This window comes from Triturus cristatus, chromosome 1_1, assembly GCF_964204655.1.
Source record: "Triturus cristatus chromosome 1_1, aTriCri1.1, whole genome shotgun sequence".
Taxonomy (NCBI): domain Eukaryota; kingdom Metazoa; phylum Chordata; class Amphibia; order Caudata; family Salamandridae; genus Triturus; species Triturus cristatus.
The window spans coordinates 979115155-979134077 of record NC_140579.1 but is presented as its reverse complement, the minus strand read 5'-3'; the positions used below and the strand labels follow the sequence as shown (position 1 = coordinate 979134077).

The 18923-nt window shown below is 48.1% G+C and overlaps 1 protein-coding gene across 1 annotated transcript in view; it reads left to right on the top strand.

The window, feature by feature from the left end:
- The window catches only part of MAPK13 (mitogen-activated protein kinase 13), a 406359-nt gene that overhangs the window by 297507 nt on the left and 89929 nt on the right, over positions 1–18923 (top strand). The window contains exons 3-6 of the mRNA XM_085651056.1: positions 7634–7692; positions 10543–10651; positions 10772–10801; positions 18449–18496. Of these exons, the coding sequence (XP_085507182.1) occupies positions 7634–7692; positions 10543–10651; positions 10772–10801; positions 18449–18496 (246 nt within the window). The remainder of the gene's footprint in view (positions 1–7633; positions 7693–10542; positions 10652–10771; positions 10802–18448; positions 18497–18923) is intronic.

Here is an 18923-nt window from a genome sequence, read left to right as displayed (position 1 = left end):
AGGGTATGCTCAGACGTGAGTCCCTTGCTCACTTTGCCACTGGATTCAAGCAAGCCTGGCTGAAGATGCCTGAAATGCCAGAAACCGGTCCTAGGAAGCTTGTTTCCGGTCCAGGGAAGACATGGCTTGGCAGTTCGGGCTGGACTGTTCCCATGAGGCACAGGGTCAGACTGATTTGCATATGGCCATGTCTGAACTGGGGTGGCAGAGTGGGCTAAAGAACGGTGATGGATTAAACTCAGATCAGTTGACTGGGGGTGAGTGCTTGCAATGTTCAACACTCCGTCCATCATTTCCTTTGGTTTTTGCTTTGTTCGCCATAAGTTGGCAGGGTATGCTCAGACGTGAGTCCCTTGCTCACTTTGCCACTGGATTCAAGCAAGCCTGGCTGAAGATGGCTGAAATGCCAGAAACTGGTCCTAGGAAGCTTGTTTCCGGTCCAGGGAAGACATGGCTTGGCAGTTCGGGCTGGACTGTTCCCATGAGGCACAGGGTCAGACTGATTTGCATATGGCCATGTCTGAACTGGGGTGGCAGAGTGGGCAAAAGAACGGTGATGGATTAAACCCATTTCTGTTGACTGGGGGTGAGTGCTTGCAATGTTCAACACTCCGTCCATCATTTCCTTTAGTTTTTGCTTTGTTCGCCATAAGTTGGCAGGGTATGCTCAGACGTGAGTCCCTTGCTCACTTTGCCACTGGATTCAAGCAAGCCTGGCTGAAGATGGCTGAAATGCCAGAAACCGGTCCTAGGAAGCTTGTTTCCGGTCCAGGGAAGACATGGCTTGGCAGTTCGGGCTGGACTGTTCCCATGAGGCACAGGGTCAGACTGATTTGCATATGGCCATGTCTGAACTGGGGTGGCAGAGTGGGCTAAAGAACGGTGATGGATTAAACCCAGATCAGTTGACTGGGGGTGTGTGCTTGCAATGTTCAACACTCCGTCCATCATTTCCTTTGGTTTTTGTATTGATCGTTGGGACACTACACCTCTTATGTCCTTTAGGGTTTAAAAGATGACTATTTTGTCCTGCGAGACAAGTTCTAGTGTCTCACCAGGCACTGACTTAGTAGCCACTCCCCTATGGGAGTGGGCACACACACACACCCCACACCCATCCATCACCAGCGTCACGAGTGACGTGACCTGGCTAATGAAGGGGCCTGAGTGCACGTGCTCGTGGCCAATTCTACAACCTAACTATCGATATCTGCGTGGTCATTCTCCAGGCATGAGGGCCTAGGGCCCCCAAACATTACATTGGCGACGAGCGGGACTTGCCCGCATGTGTGCAGCCAACATTTTGAAGGTGGTTGAGGGGGAGAATGCTGCCCGTGTGGAGGGCACCCCCTGCAGCAGGTGAAATTCGGCAGAGCGCCCGCTGGGCGTGTGAAGGGCCCCGTGCTGAAAGTGAGGCGGCGGGAGCCCACCCCGCATTGGAAGAGCCTACTGCCCATGTATCCGGCGATGTAATGCCCTGGGAGGGCAGAAGAAAAGGCGAGTGAAGGAGCCAGTGGCATGACCCCTGCTGCCGGCCTGCTAAGGCTCCGAATGAAGAAAGCAGAGCGGGAGCCCACCCCGCATGTGATCTGCCTGCAAAACCCGGCAGGCTTAAGGTGAGCCAGCGGGTTACGGGAAGAGCGGCGAGGGGGTGCCCGTGTAAAGAAGAGTGGGAAACGCCTCCCTATGCCCACGCAATGAGCCCTGCATCTGCCATCCAACGAGAAAAGGGTGGAGTGGCGCGAGGCAACTGCGGACAGTGGGAGACCCGCTGCGAGTGAGGAAGAGGCACTGGAGATTCCCAGGCAGCAGCCCGTGCAGTAAGAGAGCCTGCTGCGAGGGGCGGGAATAATTAAGAAAGTGAGCGCCTGATCCCCCGCATAGAAAAAGTGAAGAGAAGAAGTAAGACACTGTGCCGCCCCGGCAGGCCTCAGGGAGCTGAATAGCTGAGGAAGCCGGCTGCTGGGGCGAGAGAAGTGAAAGAAGCGTCCCATCTACTGAGCAAGAGTGGGCACAATGTACATGGCCCGCACAGGCAGTGAGGATATGTGCTAACCTGCCTGCTTCACCCTCCCACCCTGGAACGACTGAACTACACAAAACGAAGAGAAAGAAAACTTACCGGGAGCTGAGAGGATATGCTGCTTTCGGTGAGAGGGCCTCCTGAGCTGTGTGGTGGGCAGCCATCGGAACCGCAGGAAAAGAAACCAGGCTGCCCGCATGGTGAGAGATCCCCAGCCGAAGACTATCGCTGCGCAGTGCGCACCAAGTTCCACTGAAAATGTGAATGTATCCCAGGCAGCATTCACTGTCGAGGACAGAAGTGTCTGCAGCTCGAGGGGTCACCAGGTTGGAAAGAAGGCAGCAACCCCGACGAGTTGCCCTCAACTCCTCTGCTCCACGACACCCGCTTAGGCAGGACAATATACAGCACCATGGAACCGGTGGAGGTTCTAGAAAAGAAGGAAAACGGCCGCGACTACCATAGTAAGCTCTGCAGCGCCACCTAGTGGCTACTTTCCAGTACCATGGGCTGGAAGAAATGACTGGCTATAGGCAAAATGGAGCACAGGCTGCTGGGGCTGATGTTTAGAGGCAAAGGGAGAGGCAGCAAAATCAGTGTTTTATTCTGGAAAAAAATATAGATATATACATGACAGCAGTGAAAGGAAATAAATAAAAGATACAAACACAACGGCGAAAGTTTATGGAGAACTGGGCATTGTTAATGGGAGAGATCTGTGCTCACCCACATAGCTGACCAAGAGAGGCAGCTAATTCCTCTCCAGAAGAAAATATTAAGATGTTAGGAGGACAACAGAGGAGAGGCACCATAAAAATAAGCGTCACAGCAAGAGCAGTCTGCTGAGTACAACACTAATGTGGCTAGGATGTGTAGTGCCCAGAGCTAGCTAGTGATGTCAAGCGAGTGCTGAAAGTAACTGGGGAGGAAAAAGAATGCCAAGGCCTGTGATGGAGAGAGCGGTGATACCCGGTGGCCACAGGTTGTCGCTGCAGCAACAGGAACAGCAGCAGGAACAGCACAAGAGACACAGCCAAGACTGAAGAAGAGTGCACCACATGCCCCAAGGAGCTGCCTATACCTTCGAAGGAGAAAGACCATCACACACACCTCACCAAGAGCCCCAAGAAGCCCAAAGCTGCACCGGCATTACGCAGACAAGAGCAACAAAGCTCAAGAAGGAAAGCAAGCCCCACTCGACAGTACGTGGAGGACGGGCACAGAGCGTTCAACTTCCACTGGCTGCCCGATGCCACCTCAAGCAAAGGAATTGTGTCACCCACCCTCAGTAGTGAACGGACATCACCGCAAGAAAGGAGCGCGCACAACCGGTGCCAGAAGAGGGCACCCTAGCAAAGAAGAGCGCGCAGTCCGAGGAGTGCGCTGCATGCACCCAGAAGCGCGCCTGCACAGGTGCATGCCCAGGAGGAAGAGAGACCTCTCCAAAAGAAAAGAAGCACTGCTGAAATCAGCAGGGAGATCCCCTACATCTCCACAGCAACGGAGCACGGAAGGGGCCAAATGCAGCACAGTGTTCTCCCTCACACTGCCTCAAGCAGGAGTCGTCAGTGATCCAAGGCTGACGAGAGTAGAGTCGTACACCACAAGTGGCCAGCCACCACCACTAGCTCACTACTGCCCGCGGAAGCCATTTCCTGGAGAGGGAACACCTGGAGCAGGAGCTTCGCTCCCTACTGCCTGTGGAAGCCATTCCCTGGAGAGGGAACATCTGGAGTAGGAGCGTCAAGATGCCACAGCTCACCACTGCCCGTGGAAGCCATTCCCTGGAGAGGGAACACCCGGAGTAAGAGCATTGAGAAGCTGCCTGAAGAAGGAGCACCCAAGATGAGTGGCTGCTCGCCATGCAGCCGAGAAGAGCAACTGAAGTTTCGCCTCAGTGGTCCGGAGACCATTGTAGTTCAACGGCCCCATTGGCCTTATTAGAACATGGTGCATGTCATTGCACCCGAAGAAGAAGAAGAGTGGAAATCGTGTCACCACGAAGAGCTGGACAAACGCAGGGGTGTCAAAGACAACGAGACGAGAAGCACGAGGACTCGGAGCACCACAAGCCAAGACCACCTCCAAAGACACCTGACAGCCACCAAGGCGGACCGACGGCCCTGGCGACAGCACCAAGGGAGAACCACACGTAAGCAGCAGCAAGCGCAAACCGCGTTGCTCCCATCGCTTCACAGTGAGACCGTCCAGCCCGAGTGTCGGCACTCGGAGTCGATTGGCATCCCTGCTCCTGACCGCAAATGCCAACGGTGCAAGACAAGATTCAGAAGAGGCAGTCATGTGGCTACGACGTCCATCCAGAAACTTCCTCTCCTAGTTAATCATCGCCACCTGTCGTCCAGGCCCAATGGCAGCTACGTCATCAGTGCCATGTGCCTGACACCTCATTCAGCAAGATATGTGGAAGTGTAACCGAAGGGTCTGCACCAAGAATCAGACAACCAGCTGAAGTCTGAAGGGAAGTCGTGAGTGGCAGGGCCGGACGATGAAGAAAACCCAAGCTACAACAGGAGTGAGTCCTGACACAGTGACAGCAAGGGAATAGGGAGATAACCCGAGAAGGAACTGGCAACCGCACAGCGGGAGTCCGAGAGTAAGCCGCACAGCCTGCACGAACAGAGTCTCGAGCCCTACGTTTCTCAGCGTGTCCATCACCCCTTCGTCATCAAAGTCCCAACAACCAAAGAAGTACAAGTACATGCATGTAAGTGCCTCCCCAGACAACATGGAGGTACCTGGCCACTCCCTGCCTCAGGTGATCGACTCCAGACTAGACATCTGCATCCATCAAGGCAAGTCATCACCCGCCGTTGTCCCGATTCACCACATGGCTGGCAACGCTACCACGCCAGTCTTCATCAAGTGCATCTATCGACATCATCTCGGATACACATGGAATGGAGTCCTACAATATTGCCAAACTAGCCAACAGGAAAACTCAGAGGCTACCGGCTAACCGGGTCTGCACCTGAACTGCGGCAGAGAGAGCATGTCCTGACCAAGACCCATACACCCTTGAGGTTTGTGCGAGCGACTGGCTACTGGCTCATTGGCGGTTTGCAGCTGCCCCCAGCTGGCACACATGCAGCCCCATCGCAGCCTACCAGCGTTCCTGTGGCAGACCCGACGAAGTGCCTCCCCAGGCGGGAGAGCTGGAAGAGACATTGCCCCACCAACAGGACACCGGACACAGCAAGATAGCCTAAAGAGACTTCAGACGATACAAAAATAATCCAGTGAACTTTCACCATGGACTCCAACCATGATCTTGACGCACCCAGTTATTGAACTGTTGTTAATCACCACATACCATCCTCAAGGTCAGTGAAAGGAATCCATCTGGGACCAAAGGGCATGATTCCACCGACATACTACTAGAATGCAACTGACATCTCCAAGCAAGCGTTCGTGTCCTGAATCACACAGGTTAAATGATGAGTGCCCACTGAGATCGTCCTGCTACAGTCGGAGTCACCGGTCCTGGTCTGCTGTCTTCTGGATGCCTGACCCGAGAAGCTGATGGACTCTGTGGTGTATATTTCATTGTCATTTCTCCCTACAGGTTGGACTAGAGAGCTTTTTGTTTTATTAAAATTTTGGAGGAATGTTGTGTCCTGCGAGACAAGTTCTAGTGTCTCACCAGGCACTGACTTAGTAGCCACTCCCCTATGGGAGTGGGCACACACACACACCCCACACCCATCCATCACCGGCGTCACGAGTGACGTGACCCGGCTAATAAAGGGGCCTGAGTGCACGTGCTCGTGGCCAATTCTACAACCTAACTTCGATATCTGCGTGGTCATTCTCCAGGCATGACGGCCTAGGGCCCCCAAACATTACAGATGACCAATACTGAATCAAGGTTTGAATAACATCTGCTGTATCCGGGATTAGAGAAGAAACATATATTTGAGAAACTACCTGAAAATCCGATATCTCCTCCGTGGTTGTATAGGCACGACCGAGGAGGCCCTGAAGGAGAATTCCATAGAGTTTAGAGTGTTAACTGCCCCACTACACAGGCACACGATATCAGCGGTATATAATACATTGCTAGCTAATAGCATCTCGCCACTCAGAGTCCTTAGAGACAGATGGGAGGGGGGATCTTGGCAGATTGGAAGATAAGTGGGGTGAGGCATGCCGCTATCCTGGAGAGGCAGCAATACGGGCAAACGTTAGGCTGATCCAGCTCAAAATACTGCATAGGGCATATTTCACAAGGACGCGGATTTTCACTATGAATAGATGCCTGTGCGACAGATGCTCAAGGGGATGCACGCATTGAGGCACATTACTACATACATTATGGGACTGGCCCAGGCTGTCTGAGCTCCTACAAACCCATTGGAACTCATGCCTAAATTAATAATGCTTGGTATCTGGGGCAAGCAGTCATTGAACAAAAACAACTATCTATTCTATAATGTAGCTATAATGGGGGTAAGGAGCAATGTGGTCCAGAAATGGAGCAGTGCCATGGTTCTGAGGGTGGAGGACTGGGAAGTCAACATAGACTGGTGCATGAGAGCGGAAGAACAGGTTTACAAGGCTCAGGCCTGTCCCAAAAAGTTTGCAAAAATATGGGGGGGCTTGGAAATCCCTGATCGAGGACATGGACTGAGATTCTGAGGAGAGTGGTGGTTTGGTGCTCTGGATGGACCATGGAGGAGTTTCCCTGGGAGGACAGTGAAAACTAGGGCCTGAGTAACCAGCCACGACCCCCCGGCGAGACCAAGGGCCACGGTCTGGAGAACTATATGTGATCCTGGGAAGGAAGAGTTTTAATTGGTTACCAAGTGTCCACACACTTGGGGGGGGGGGAGATGGGGGATGGGAGGATGCACTAGAGGAGTGTTTGTTTGAAGTATTTTGATAACTCAAAATTATTTTAAAATATATTTTTATTTGAGACACAAGCTCTACTTATCTCATGAACAAGAGAAAATATGCCTCTTCGACTCCAACCCTGAAACAAATGTTCTCCTGTACTGTGAAAAATCAAGGTTCTTGTTGTCACTGTCAATGTGAAACTGTATGAAAAGGTTTCTATTTGTTTTGTTTAAAGGGTGCACTGTGTGAATCCTGGCCTGAAATAGAAAAGTTTGTATATTCCCAAGCATTGTAGCCAGTGAAGATTGCCCGGATTGCCTTCCACCCTCTCTAATGGGAAAGCCAAAAGGAGCCGAAATAAAACTAGCATTTCGCATACTAGTACTGTCAAACTACCTATAGCACAATAAAGTCCGGGACAAAGAAATGGGTCCTGTCATCCTCAATATTTTATTTTACTGCATATAAAACTTTGATGCTTTAAAACAATGTTAAGAGCAAGAGTTTCAAAGTGAGGGGCGGAAGGTGTAGAAAGAGTGAGGGTATTAAACCAGCTAAAGGAAGGGAAAGGAGGATCAGTGATCATTATGGGGGCTAGCAAGAGAGTGGGAGGTTTGGTGTGCTCCTGCTTTTACCACCGCTCTCCTTTTTAGACTCCCATGGAGTCCATCCATTGTTCTCGGTTCTTTTGTGAATCGGCTGACCTGGCCCTCCCCTGTTGACCTCCTTGACTTATTGTGCTCTGTCTTACAGGTCATCGGGCTGCTAGACGTCTTCACATCTGCCACTTCACTGCAGGGGTTTCAAGACTTGTAAGTTTACCTTGTTAATTCAGATGTTTGCGTCATCCCAACACAGTGAATCTGATACGTTTGTGGGTTTACCCATCTAGGGACAAAATCAGTGTCAAAGTCGTATTGTATGGTAGCATTTAAGTAGCATTTCATAGCACAGATTGGGATGTGTAGCACTCTCATTTGTGTCTGGATGCTGAGAATGCTTTTCGGAGTGCAGAGTTTAGCAGGCGGTTTGTAGATAGACCTATGTGGGAGTGGTTGGGTGGGGTGTGTGAGGTGCTCTTATCATGGTGCTATGGTGTCACTGTGTTTAGGCTTGAGCTGTTAAGGAATAGTGTGGAAACAGACACAGTTGTGCTTGCCTATCCATACCCATTTTTACGTTTTATTTATAACATAGTATTTATAAATGTGGGACGATTCAGTTTATCGCCTCTGGAACTCAAGATGGCCGCAAATTACTCAAATTTTTCTGGGAGCTCCATGTTATGATATGTTATATGACCTTGATGCTCATAGAAACAAGGAAAACTGAATCCATATGTTAGCCATCTAGATTGAGAAGGACATAAAGGATTCAGCCTAAATGGGAACGGTCTGATTTGATGGTAGGTGCAGGGATTTTGCTTATGGCGGTTGGATGCCTTAAATGGCATAATGAAGCATATATATGTTGCTTTGAACACATGTCGAGAAATCAGTAGCCAGGGTTGAGATGAAAGGCACAACCTGAGGTGAGTGATGGTACTGCAGCTGTGTTCGGACTGGTCTGAAGCCTCTGAATCATTTATTTGAATGCACCGAGGTATACATGGTTGGTGTGGTCTGGTCAAGAAAGTACTAAGTTGATGGTGGCTTCTGCCTCTTGGTAGACTCCTAAAAAAGGAAAGACTTGATGAAGGCAATTCATTGCTGGAAAGGAAGGATACATTTGTAACCAACTTCAATTAAGGATTCAGGGACAGGGCTTTCCCCATGATCACATCTTCATTTCTTACTTTGAGTGATGGCTTAGTATGTGACCCAGTCTATTTTGGCCTGATGGTGGACAGATTATATGTGGTCCATTTACCAAAGGACTTGTATCTCCGTTTTTGAGATGCTTAGTTTGAAGCAATGTGTTTGCATACAGTAATCTATCACCAAGAAACATTGGTCTATGGTAAAATAATCTAACTCAGCTGGGTAAACATTTTAGTAGCATCAGTAATAATTATATATTTATGTAGAATGAATGCTGTATTTGTATCGTGCTATATCAAACATGAAACTTAATAAACCTAGAAGAACATTTTTAAAAAGTTTCCGCTATTTTCTGGGCCATGCTTTAGTGGAAAGTCTAATGGATGATTTCCATCATCATTAAGTAAAATAATGTGGCCCTTCTTTGATCCCTTTGAAAAAGATATCACACCCCATTGAGTTTCAGGCTCTACAACTTAGGCCACCAGCCTGACACTTTAAATACTCCCATGTAGGAGCACCTATCTTAACTCCCTTACCTGGAATCTGCTCCTGCACTCGCAACCTATGCTACAAATTGCAATCACAATGCCTTCCAAGCAATCTTGGTTTAAATAACTGACTGTATATTGCCTCACAGGGTAAGCACTTCTCCCTGGCCATTCAGCAGTGGAACTTCGGCATGGCTTCATTAGAACAACTAGACTGGAGGAGTCAGACCTGCACCGCTCAGGATGTGATCCTGGTCATAAAGTGTTGGTAGGAAGCCTCTCATCCACTTATCAGCCCGGCTATTGTAAGGCTAGGCTAAGGTTGGCATGGCTAGTAAAGTGATAATGTACTTGACAGAGTACATTATAAAAGTTATGACTACTGCAGATAAATGAGATAAACAGTGTCAATGAATGAGCAATGTTAGATGTGTGATGAGCCCTTCATCATGCTTTCGTGAAAACTGCACAAGCGTTGAATGAGAGCTATGAGTTGAAGCGGCTGATGAGATGCAGCCAGTTGTCACTGGGATTTGCAAAGAGCGCAGCTGCCACTTGCAACACCCGTTTGCTTTTTCCTTGTCTGAAGGCTTTGGGAGCTCACATGAGTTGAAGAGGTATGTTGACTGAGTGTACCCTACATGGGAAACATTGGCTGTCATTTGTCTGAGCCAAATGTGTGCTTCAATCGTGGTGGGCAGCTGGGACTGGCGCCAAATATGATAATGTCAGAAGAGATGAAACAGAGTAGATCAACACCCTGTTGTACATTGGTACAGATCTCTTATATGGGAAGGTGTTGTGGGGGAGGGCCAGAGATATACTCTTTTTAAGTCATACTAAACCTGCAACTGGAGCACCGAAAGTTGAAATAGATGGGAAGGAACACATGAGCACACACCTCAGTGCTGCACTGTGGTTAAAGTCAACTGGTGATAATGGCATAACGCAAAGTATTGACATGATGTTGTTTCAGGAGTTGTGAGGGAAGAGTCCTGTTTTAAAATCCATACAGAATGAGTTGGTCCTTGATTCTCCAAATGCAAGCTAGCATTGAGTTCCATATGTGGCACTGAAAAGAAGGGCTCCCATGCAAATGTTCTTCATCTGGTTACAGAGATGCACCGTTCTCATGAGACTGTCAACGTGAAGTCAATTTAATTCCAAGCAATTGGTAAATGCATTGACACTTTATACAAAACTTAAAGGGGGATTATGGGGGATTGAATATTTGTAAGATATATTTATTCAAGTTTGTATTTTTGCATTTGATTACAGGATACCTCGGTAAGATGTTAAGAAATGGAGGCGGGTGGAAGGTAGCATTTTCAGCATGCATGCAGAATAAATTGAGAGATGTTCACTTTACTGCCGCCTCAGGCATCAATTTATTTTTGGGTTTGGTTTTTAGTTACCTGGTGATGCCATACATGGAGATTGATTTACAGAAGATTATGGGAATACATTTATCAGAAGACAAGATTCAGTTCCTGGTCTATCAGATGCTGAGTGGACTAAAGGTATGAAAATGGGGTTTGTGCAGATACCTTCCTGAAGCTTGTTTGAGCAGGACAGATGGACACCCGGCCGTGTTCTGCTGGATCTGATTTCATTGAGTATTTCACTCTTTTGTTTTGCAGTACATACATTCAGCGGGGATCATTCACAGGGTGAGTACTGAGAACAATATCTACATACTGTGGTATCCTTATTCTCCAGAAGAAAGAAAGTCTAGCTTTCAAGACCGCGAAGTAAGAATGTCGAAGATCAGATGTGTGCAATAAAACACTGGCAAGGCTTGCTTTTGCACCATGGGTGATACATCTCGGGATTAACTGAAAGATACAGATTTCACTTACCCATTGGCTGCTCAACACTAATCCGAATAGAGCGATCCACCCTATATATATTTCAAATTGTATCTGAAGTTATTTGTGGCTGTTGTCATTTAGCTTTTATGGCATGGTGAAGGGCATGGTAAACCCTAAAATTGGTTATTATAGTGTAGCAAGCCACAAATCCCTTTTTTGTATGGCTCAATGTATTCCATTCCAGTGTGGAAATAGTGAAAGTTTGGTAACCTTCAACACTCTAAGTGAGCAAAGGGGGTAGTAGAGTATAGAGGAGGCACTTAGCATGATGTCCAGAAAAGGTCCAAGCAAGGCTGAACACAAGCTGATATTGAGGTCACAAGACCATTAGGGTAGGGCATGGTGCTAACCAGAAAGGCAAGAAAGTAGGCCTGAAACAGTCTGGGATCTTGCATAACAAGATTTGGTCACAGGAAGAAATGTTCAATTATATAATATGGTGTCTAGAATCATATAGGGAAAGTCTTTTGGATGGATGCCATCACTTGCTCTCAACGGCCAAAGAGAAGAGTCAAAGCCTGAACGTGCTTGAAGAGAATGGTGTACTCCGTGCAAAGGTGCGGTAGAACTAACCGGTTCTTTACAATCTTACTTACGTGTTGTTCCTCTTAAACAAATAAGCATTTAAAGAACCTGGATGTAACAGCCAGAAGTCTTTTCCATATTTTATGAGAATGGAAACTAACAACCTGGACCAGTTCGTAATGGGATTGAAAAATGTGGAAAGAATAGCCAGAACACATGATAGACATAGATCAAGAGTGGAATGCAGAAACTAGGAATTAACTAGATAGAGAGGGAGACTAGGGACAGGAATGACTTCGTCATGTCCTGAAGCCACTCTTGATCACACGCTGTATGCATCCCTCAGCTCAAGCAAGGGCAGGTATACCAATCTACCATTTGGGGCGGTGTAAAAGGACGGGTGCTCCATAAACCACTCCCATACTTACTTAGAAAAGGTCCACGTTAGGAGTAGAAGTGCCTTCTAGAGAAAGCAGATATATTTTGGGGTGCTACCCTCCTCCTTTGCCCAGAGTGAGTACCTACACAAAGCATCTGGACTAGAATTCTTAAAAGCTTTTATTACAAGTCAAATTAGTACAAAATATATGCAACATAATGGCAGCAAATATCACAATAACAGCAGCAATACAGAATATGGAGAATGTAAAAATGATGAAAAGAAATGTCATGATATTCTCGAATTCCTTTTCCTACTGATTCTCTGCTAATGAGAATTAGCACCTAAAAAGTTCTGTGCTTGTTAGAAGTGGAATATATTACATACATGAGTGATAGGGCTGGCTGCTCTCTACGTGCAAGACTAGGCCCCTTCTCTGAGACCCCACCTTGTTACCCACATGCGCCAACAACAGATAGCCTGCTGGCATATGGAAAAGCATGGGAACACAGAACAAGGCTACAGGCAAAGCGAAATCTGACTCCAGTGAAACCGTAGTTCAATACCATCTCTATCAATATGTGGGAAAATAGGAGACCGATATCTCAACTGGGTGGAAAAAGAAAAAAGACAGAAAACATAAAGGCTCTTGACCACTTGTCAAATTCCTTGAACCTGAAGCTAAGCAAGAACAAGCCATGATAGGCAAACATAGAGGGAGACTATGAGGCAAAGGAGTAAAGCAGAAGGAGGTACAAGGCCGCGACTGTCGAGGTAGTAAACATGAGTTCCCATTGGAGGCAGATGTTAGAGCAACTGCTGCAGGAACAAGGCCCTCTTTAGTAGGCCCTTGTAGCTCATGCCCAGATAGGGTACGGCTGAAGCAACACAGAAAAGGTGGGCTCTAGCTGCAGGGCAGGTGACTCCTCCAGTGCTCTACTAAAATAGTGCACACAGGGACAAGGTATTAAAAGCTGCACAGAACTGAACAATAGAACATAACAAGCATTTACAATGCAATGGTCTCGGCAATATTATAGGTATTGCTCATTATTTTTTATCATTTTTGTATCCCTAAATAAATGGAATTGTCATTTCTATTGGCATTAGCTTTTTTTTGCATATGTGATACCTATTGCATTAGCAGAGAGAGAGTGAGGTAGTGAGATAGATAGAGAGAGTGAGGTATTGAAATAGAGAGTGAGGTAGTGAGAGAGAGTGAGGTAGATAGAGAGTGAGGTAGTGAGATAGAGAGAGTGAGGTAGTGAAAGAGTGAGGTAGTGAGGGAGAGGGATGTTGTGAGGTAGTGAGATATAAGCATAGAGTGATGTTGTGATGTAGTGAGATAGAGAGAGAGGTAGTGAAAGAGAGAGTGAAAGTGAGTTAGTGAGATAGAAAGAGTGAGGTAGTGAGATAGAGAGTGATTGAGGTAGTGAGTGAGAGAGAGTGAAGTTGTGAGGTTGTGAGCTAGAGAGTGAGGTAGTGATGTTTTGAGATAGAGAAGTGGTGAGATAGTGAGGTAGTGAGATAGAGTGGAGTAGTGAGGTAGAGAGAGTTATGTAGTGAGAGAGAGTGAGGTAGTGAAACAGTGATGTAGTGAGGGAGAGGGATGTTGTGAGGTAGTGAGATGTAAGCAGAGTGGTGTTGTGATGTAGTGAGATAGAGAGAGGTAGTGAAAGAGACAGTGAAAGTGAGTTAGTGAGATAGAAAGAGTGAGGTAGAGAGATAGAGAGTGAGTGATGTAGTGAGTTAGAGAGCGAGTGAAGTTGTGATATAGAGAGTGAGGTAGTGAGAGAGTGAGGTAGTGATCTTTTTAGAGAGAGAAGTAGTGAGATAGTGAGGTAGTGATATAGATAGAGGGGAGTAGTGATGTATAGAGAGTTATGTAGTGAGAGAGAGTGAGGTAGATGGAGAGTGAGGTAGTGAAAGAGTGAGTTAGTGAGTGAGAGGTATTTTCTGACGTAGTGAGATAGAAACAGTGAGTGATGTTGTGAGGTAGTGAGATAGAGAAAGATTGAGGTAGTGAAAGAGAGAGTGAGGGATGTTGTGAGGTATTAAGATAGAAACAGAGAGTGATGTAGTGAAGTAGTGAGATAGAGTGAGGTAGTGAAAGAGTGAGTGTAAGTGACTTAGTGTATTTGAGAGAGAGAGTGAGGTAGTGAGATAGAGAGAGTGAATTAGTGAGTTAGAAAGAGAGAGTGAAGTTGTGAGGTAGTGAGAGAGTGATGTAGTGAAGTTTTGAGAGAGTGTGTTGTGATATAGGGCCATATGTAGGAAGCCAAATACCGGTCGGTAACGGCCGATTTTCGGTAAATATCCCGTTACCGACCGGTATTTAGGCATTTGCTATGTAGGGGGCATATTTCAGGATTCGGTAATTTACCGAATCGGTAAAATTACCGATTCGGTAAATACCGAATCCTGAAATGAGATGTAGGAAACACTCTAATGAGTGTTGTGTAGGAATTAGAATTCGGTATTTACCACCAAATATAGGTTGGTGATAAATACCGAATACATTGCAAAAAGCAATATTTTGCTGAAATAAGAGTGCCATGTGGCAGACATACATGCCCTTAGGGCATGTATGTCCGCCACATGTGCACACATGCAGGAATCAGGGGTGCAACAGGGTGTCAATGTGACACCCTGCCACCCTTGAATGTGCCCCCCATTACCGAATCGGTATTTACCGATTCGGTAATGAGGCATACCTTCCCATTGATTCCTATGGGCCTCCAGGCCCATAGGAATCAATGGGAAGGTATGCCTCATTACCGAATCGGTAAATACCGATTCGGTAATTACCGAATTTCTCCGAATCGGTAACATTTACCGAATTATTACCTACATACAATTTACCGATTCTTAAATACCGAATCGGTAAAATTCGGTATTTAAGAATCGGTAAATTGTATGCCACCTACATATGGCCCATAGTGAGGTAGTGAGAGTGAGATAGAAATAGATAGTGATGTAGTGATAGAGAGTGAGGTAGTGAGATAGAGAAAGAGTGAAGTTTTTAAGTAGTGTGTTAGAGTGAGAGATAGTTACTGTGGTAGTGATATTGTGTTGCTGTGAGAAAGAGAGTTGAGTAGTGAGTTAGAGAGTGAGGTAGAGAGTTAGTGAGAGAGAGTGTAGTATAGTGAGAGATAGTGAGGTAGTGAGAGATAGTGAGGTAGTGAGAGAGAGAGAGAGTTAGGGAGAGAGAGAGTGACGTAGGCGGGGTGGGGGGTGTTTTTGTGCCCCAGCGGCTGTTTGTTGCGTTGTAGCTGGGACACCAGAGGCGAGGCAGGGGGGAGGATGCGCAAGGAGAGATAGAGGCGGGGGAGGCGGGGCTGCGTGGAGTGGGCTGTGTCTCCGACCCTGGGGGGGTTGTTGGCACAGGGATTCAAAGCTGCTGGTCACCGTCCTATGGGGGGGATAATATGCGTGGATGGGCGTGCGGGTGGACAGGGAGTGTGTGAGCAAACTATGCAGGCCCCTCCCCAAGTTAATACCCCACGCTCGACCAGGGATTTATGACGATGAATTATGGAGGGTATTAAGGATGTTACAAGATATTTAGAGGAGTTTCTGCACTAATATGGGAGAGGAAGGCGGTTACAGAGGCTGACAGTGCCAGGGCGCATTCAGGACGATTGAGGCGGAGGTTGGGCTCTGCCCAATTATGCGGCAGAACAGCGGTGTAGCTTTGCCCTGCTGAGGCCTCTCAAGGGTCGGGACTGGAGTGCCTTCGCCGACGAAAGAGGGCGGGGGGTGGACATGGCTCTCGATCCCTACAGGGCTCTCGGGGGATTGGGCGCCTTCACTTACGAAAGAAGGTGGAAAGGGGGCAGGCATGGCGCTCTTGGTTTGTGGGTTCTGGGGGCAGACGGAGGGCGTCCAGGAGGAGGAATTTGGGGGAGGGAGGGGTGGGCGGTATGGGTCATGCCCGGGCTCCATTGGGCGTTACCTCACATTGGGTGGCGGGTGGCAAGGCCAGGCACCGCAGGTGCGTGGAGCCCAAAGTTAGGGGTTGGCGTCATTTAGTTGGTAGCAGGAGTAATGGGCTCCGGGGGGAAATGGGGGGCTAAGAGCCGCCGACTTTGGAGCGGGAGGAGAAGGGGAGCGCAAGGAGGCGCATTAAAGCCGGAGTGGGACGGCAAGGTTTGAGAGAGGCACAGGAGTTGTTCATGGATGGTGCAGCAGGGGGGAAGTTAAGAGGTTGTCATCAGCAGTCCACATGTAGCGGCGGGTACAGTGGAGGTTGTGCATCGCGTGCTGGGGACAGGTTCGGTGGGGTTTTTTCGAAGGGTTTTGTGGCCGGGATAATGGCCGCGGTCCGGGTGGTAAAGACGGGAATGCATGGGCTGGCAGAGGCTGGACCCAGTTGGGTGGCGGAGGTGACTGGTGACTCTGCAGATATGACCCTGCTATGTTACATTTTCTTGCGGTTTGCACAAAGTCACCCTGATCATGGTTTTATAATTGTGGCGGTGGAGGAACATTTTAAACTTTACATTTATTGGGATTGACGAGGTAATTGTAGGGGTAGGAGCTATAGTTTCTCGCAAACTATTGTGACTGCGAATTTGGCGGGAAGCAGGGGCAGCCGAGTTCATAGGGAAGGTATTGCGGTAGTTGAATGATAGGCTAGTGGGCGAGAATGGCGCAAAGGCAGCGGAATGCGCCTTTAATTTACCTAGGCAGGGTTGCGCACGTAGGGCTGGGGAGAGCGGCGAGAATGTCGGTGCCTTTCCATACTACCGTTACCGCATAAAAGATGGTGTGGTAGAATTATACGCCAGTGTGCCAGAATGGCGGCAAAAGACGGTGGGATGCGCCTTTATTTTACTAAGGCTGTTGTTGCGCACGTAGGGTACAGCGAACAGCAGGAGTGTTAGGGCGTTTTCATAATATCGTTACCGCATAATAAGGCGGTGGGCGGGGCGACAGAGCGGCAACTTTACAGGCCTAATGGTACGGGCGGGTGAGTTATGCTCCCGCTTGATTTACACAAGTTGACCCATTTAAAGGCTATCGTTTTCTGCAGCATTGACAAAGGTGAAGTTTCCTTTAAAGAAAATAATGACGAACCCACAATTTCTGTGCAGTATGGGTCAATAGTTAATAGCATCCCCAGTTATTCATGTGCGGACACATGTCACCATAATATACTGGGCCAGGATTCCAGAAGAAATCTTCGCAGCTCGAAGGGAGGAAGGGGGGGGGGGGGCACAGGTGGCTTCCTCCCCTCCTCATGGAAGCCTGGCTTGGTGGAGTCTAGCCGTGAAAGCGGTAGCCTTCCGCCGGAATAGGGAGGGTTGTCATGTCGGCGCACATGTCTTCGGTGCCTTGCAATGAGCGTTAGATAGGTGGCAAAAGAGAAGAAGTTAGGAGGGTAATGCAGCACCTTGGGGGCAGGGGGAGACCGAAGAGGCGCACGCTGCCGAAAGATAGTCAGTGAATGCTGCACTGCTAGCTCCGGCACTCTGCATAAGAGCTTTAACAACTTGCGGCTGACCCCGTCTTGGTGCACGCATAAATAGAATGCCTTACTTAGAACCCCCCACATTCTGCCCCGATAAAAAGCACTACTCCTTTTAATTTACACTCACAACAGCAAGAAGATCCTCACGGCCAGACGATAGCTAAAAAATGGCGGATGGAAGCTTCAAAACTTTTTCGGCTTCGAGGGCGTGTTCCTGCTGTTTTAAAAAGGGCGTAGCTAAAAAGTGGAAAGAACAGCATGGAACACGCCCCCGAATCTGAAAAAGACGGAGCCTATTTGGAGGGATGGCTCTCTCCTCCAATGGCTGGCCTCCGTTTAGGAAGCCAGCCAATGGAGGAGAGCCAAAAAGAGAGGCGGGCTAAATAGCCACTCTAAGAAACATAAGATCTCCGGACTTCCGGTTCTGCCTTCGGCAGACCGGACGGTCCCTCGACCTAAAAATGGAAGGGGCCGGTTTTCAAATTCGTACAGGATAGCATGCAAACTAACACTGGGGCATTCAAGAGGTTCCAAGGCAGGACTTGAAGTAACGTGAGATTCTTGGACGCCCTCTTCTCCAGCTTCCAGCTCCCAGCCCCCAGCCCCAGGCAGGTCATGCAGCTTTCAGAATACAACAGTTGATCAGATCAAAATCACAGAACGGGATCTGGAATGGGTCTGGTTTCAAATGATATTAGCGAATCCTGTGATTGAACACACGTTGTAGCACAGAGTCCGAAGTAGTGTTCGTAATGCAGGTAGGGCCACAGCTTCCTTCTGGTAAGAAGCACTTTCAAAATGCATGTATTTAATTCAGAATGTAATTACTTATTTACTGCTGGCTGAGAAGTTGTCAAAGGTGATCAGTTGAATCTAGGCTTTAGTAAATCAAGTTTTGTGTTTGATGCTGAAAGCCAGTGCCAGGTGCATACCCCAAAGAGGTCACAAGCAGGTTTCAATTATTCTTAAAATTACCCTGGCAATATGGGCAGTAGCCCCGAGAAGCAAATATCTGCCACGTTTCTTGGGATTGACCGGACTCCCGTGTGACTCTAACTCTCTTTTTTAGGATTTGAAACCAGGGAACCTGGCAGTGAATGAAGACTGCGAGTTAAAGGTAAGTGGGAAGCGGCGATTAAAAGGGAGCACACAAAGAAATCACAGACAGGCTCCACTAGGCAAAGTATGAACCTTGGGACAGTGCTTTGACATCAGTGGGGATTCTAGCCGCTACTGCACCAGTCGAAAGCCTGGTTATGATGCACATGTAGCTGAAGCACTGTGGCACTAGTGATATTAGTGCTGAGCCCTGGAGCTGGCGAGGGTGAAGGTGCCAACACCACACTAATGCCTTGTTAGAGATGGTGCTTCCTAATTCTGGTACTGCTGCACCTGGTGCCAGGCTGATCTCACCGCTGCACCCGGTGTCCAGGCTGATATCACTGCTGCACCTGGTGTCCAGGCTGATATCACTGCTGCACCTGGAGTCCAGGCTGATATTGCTGCTGCACCTGGTGTCCAGGCTGATATCACCGCTGCACCTG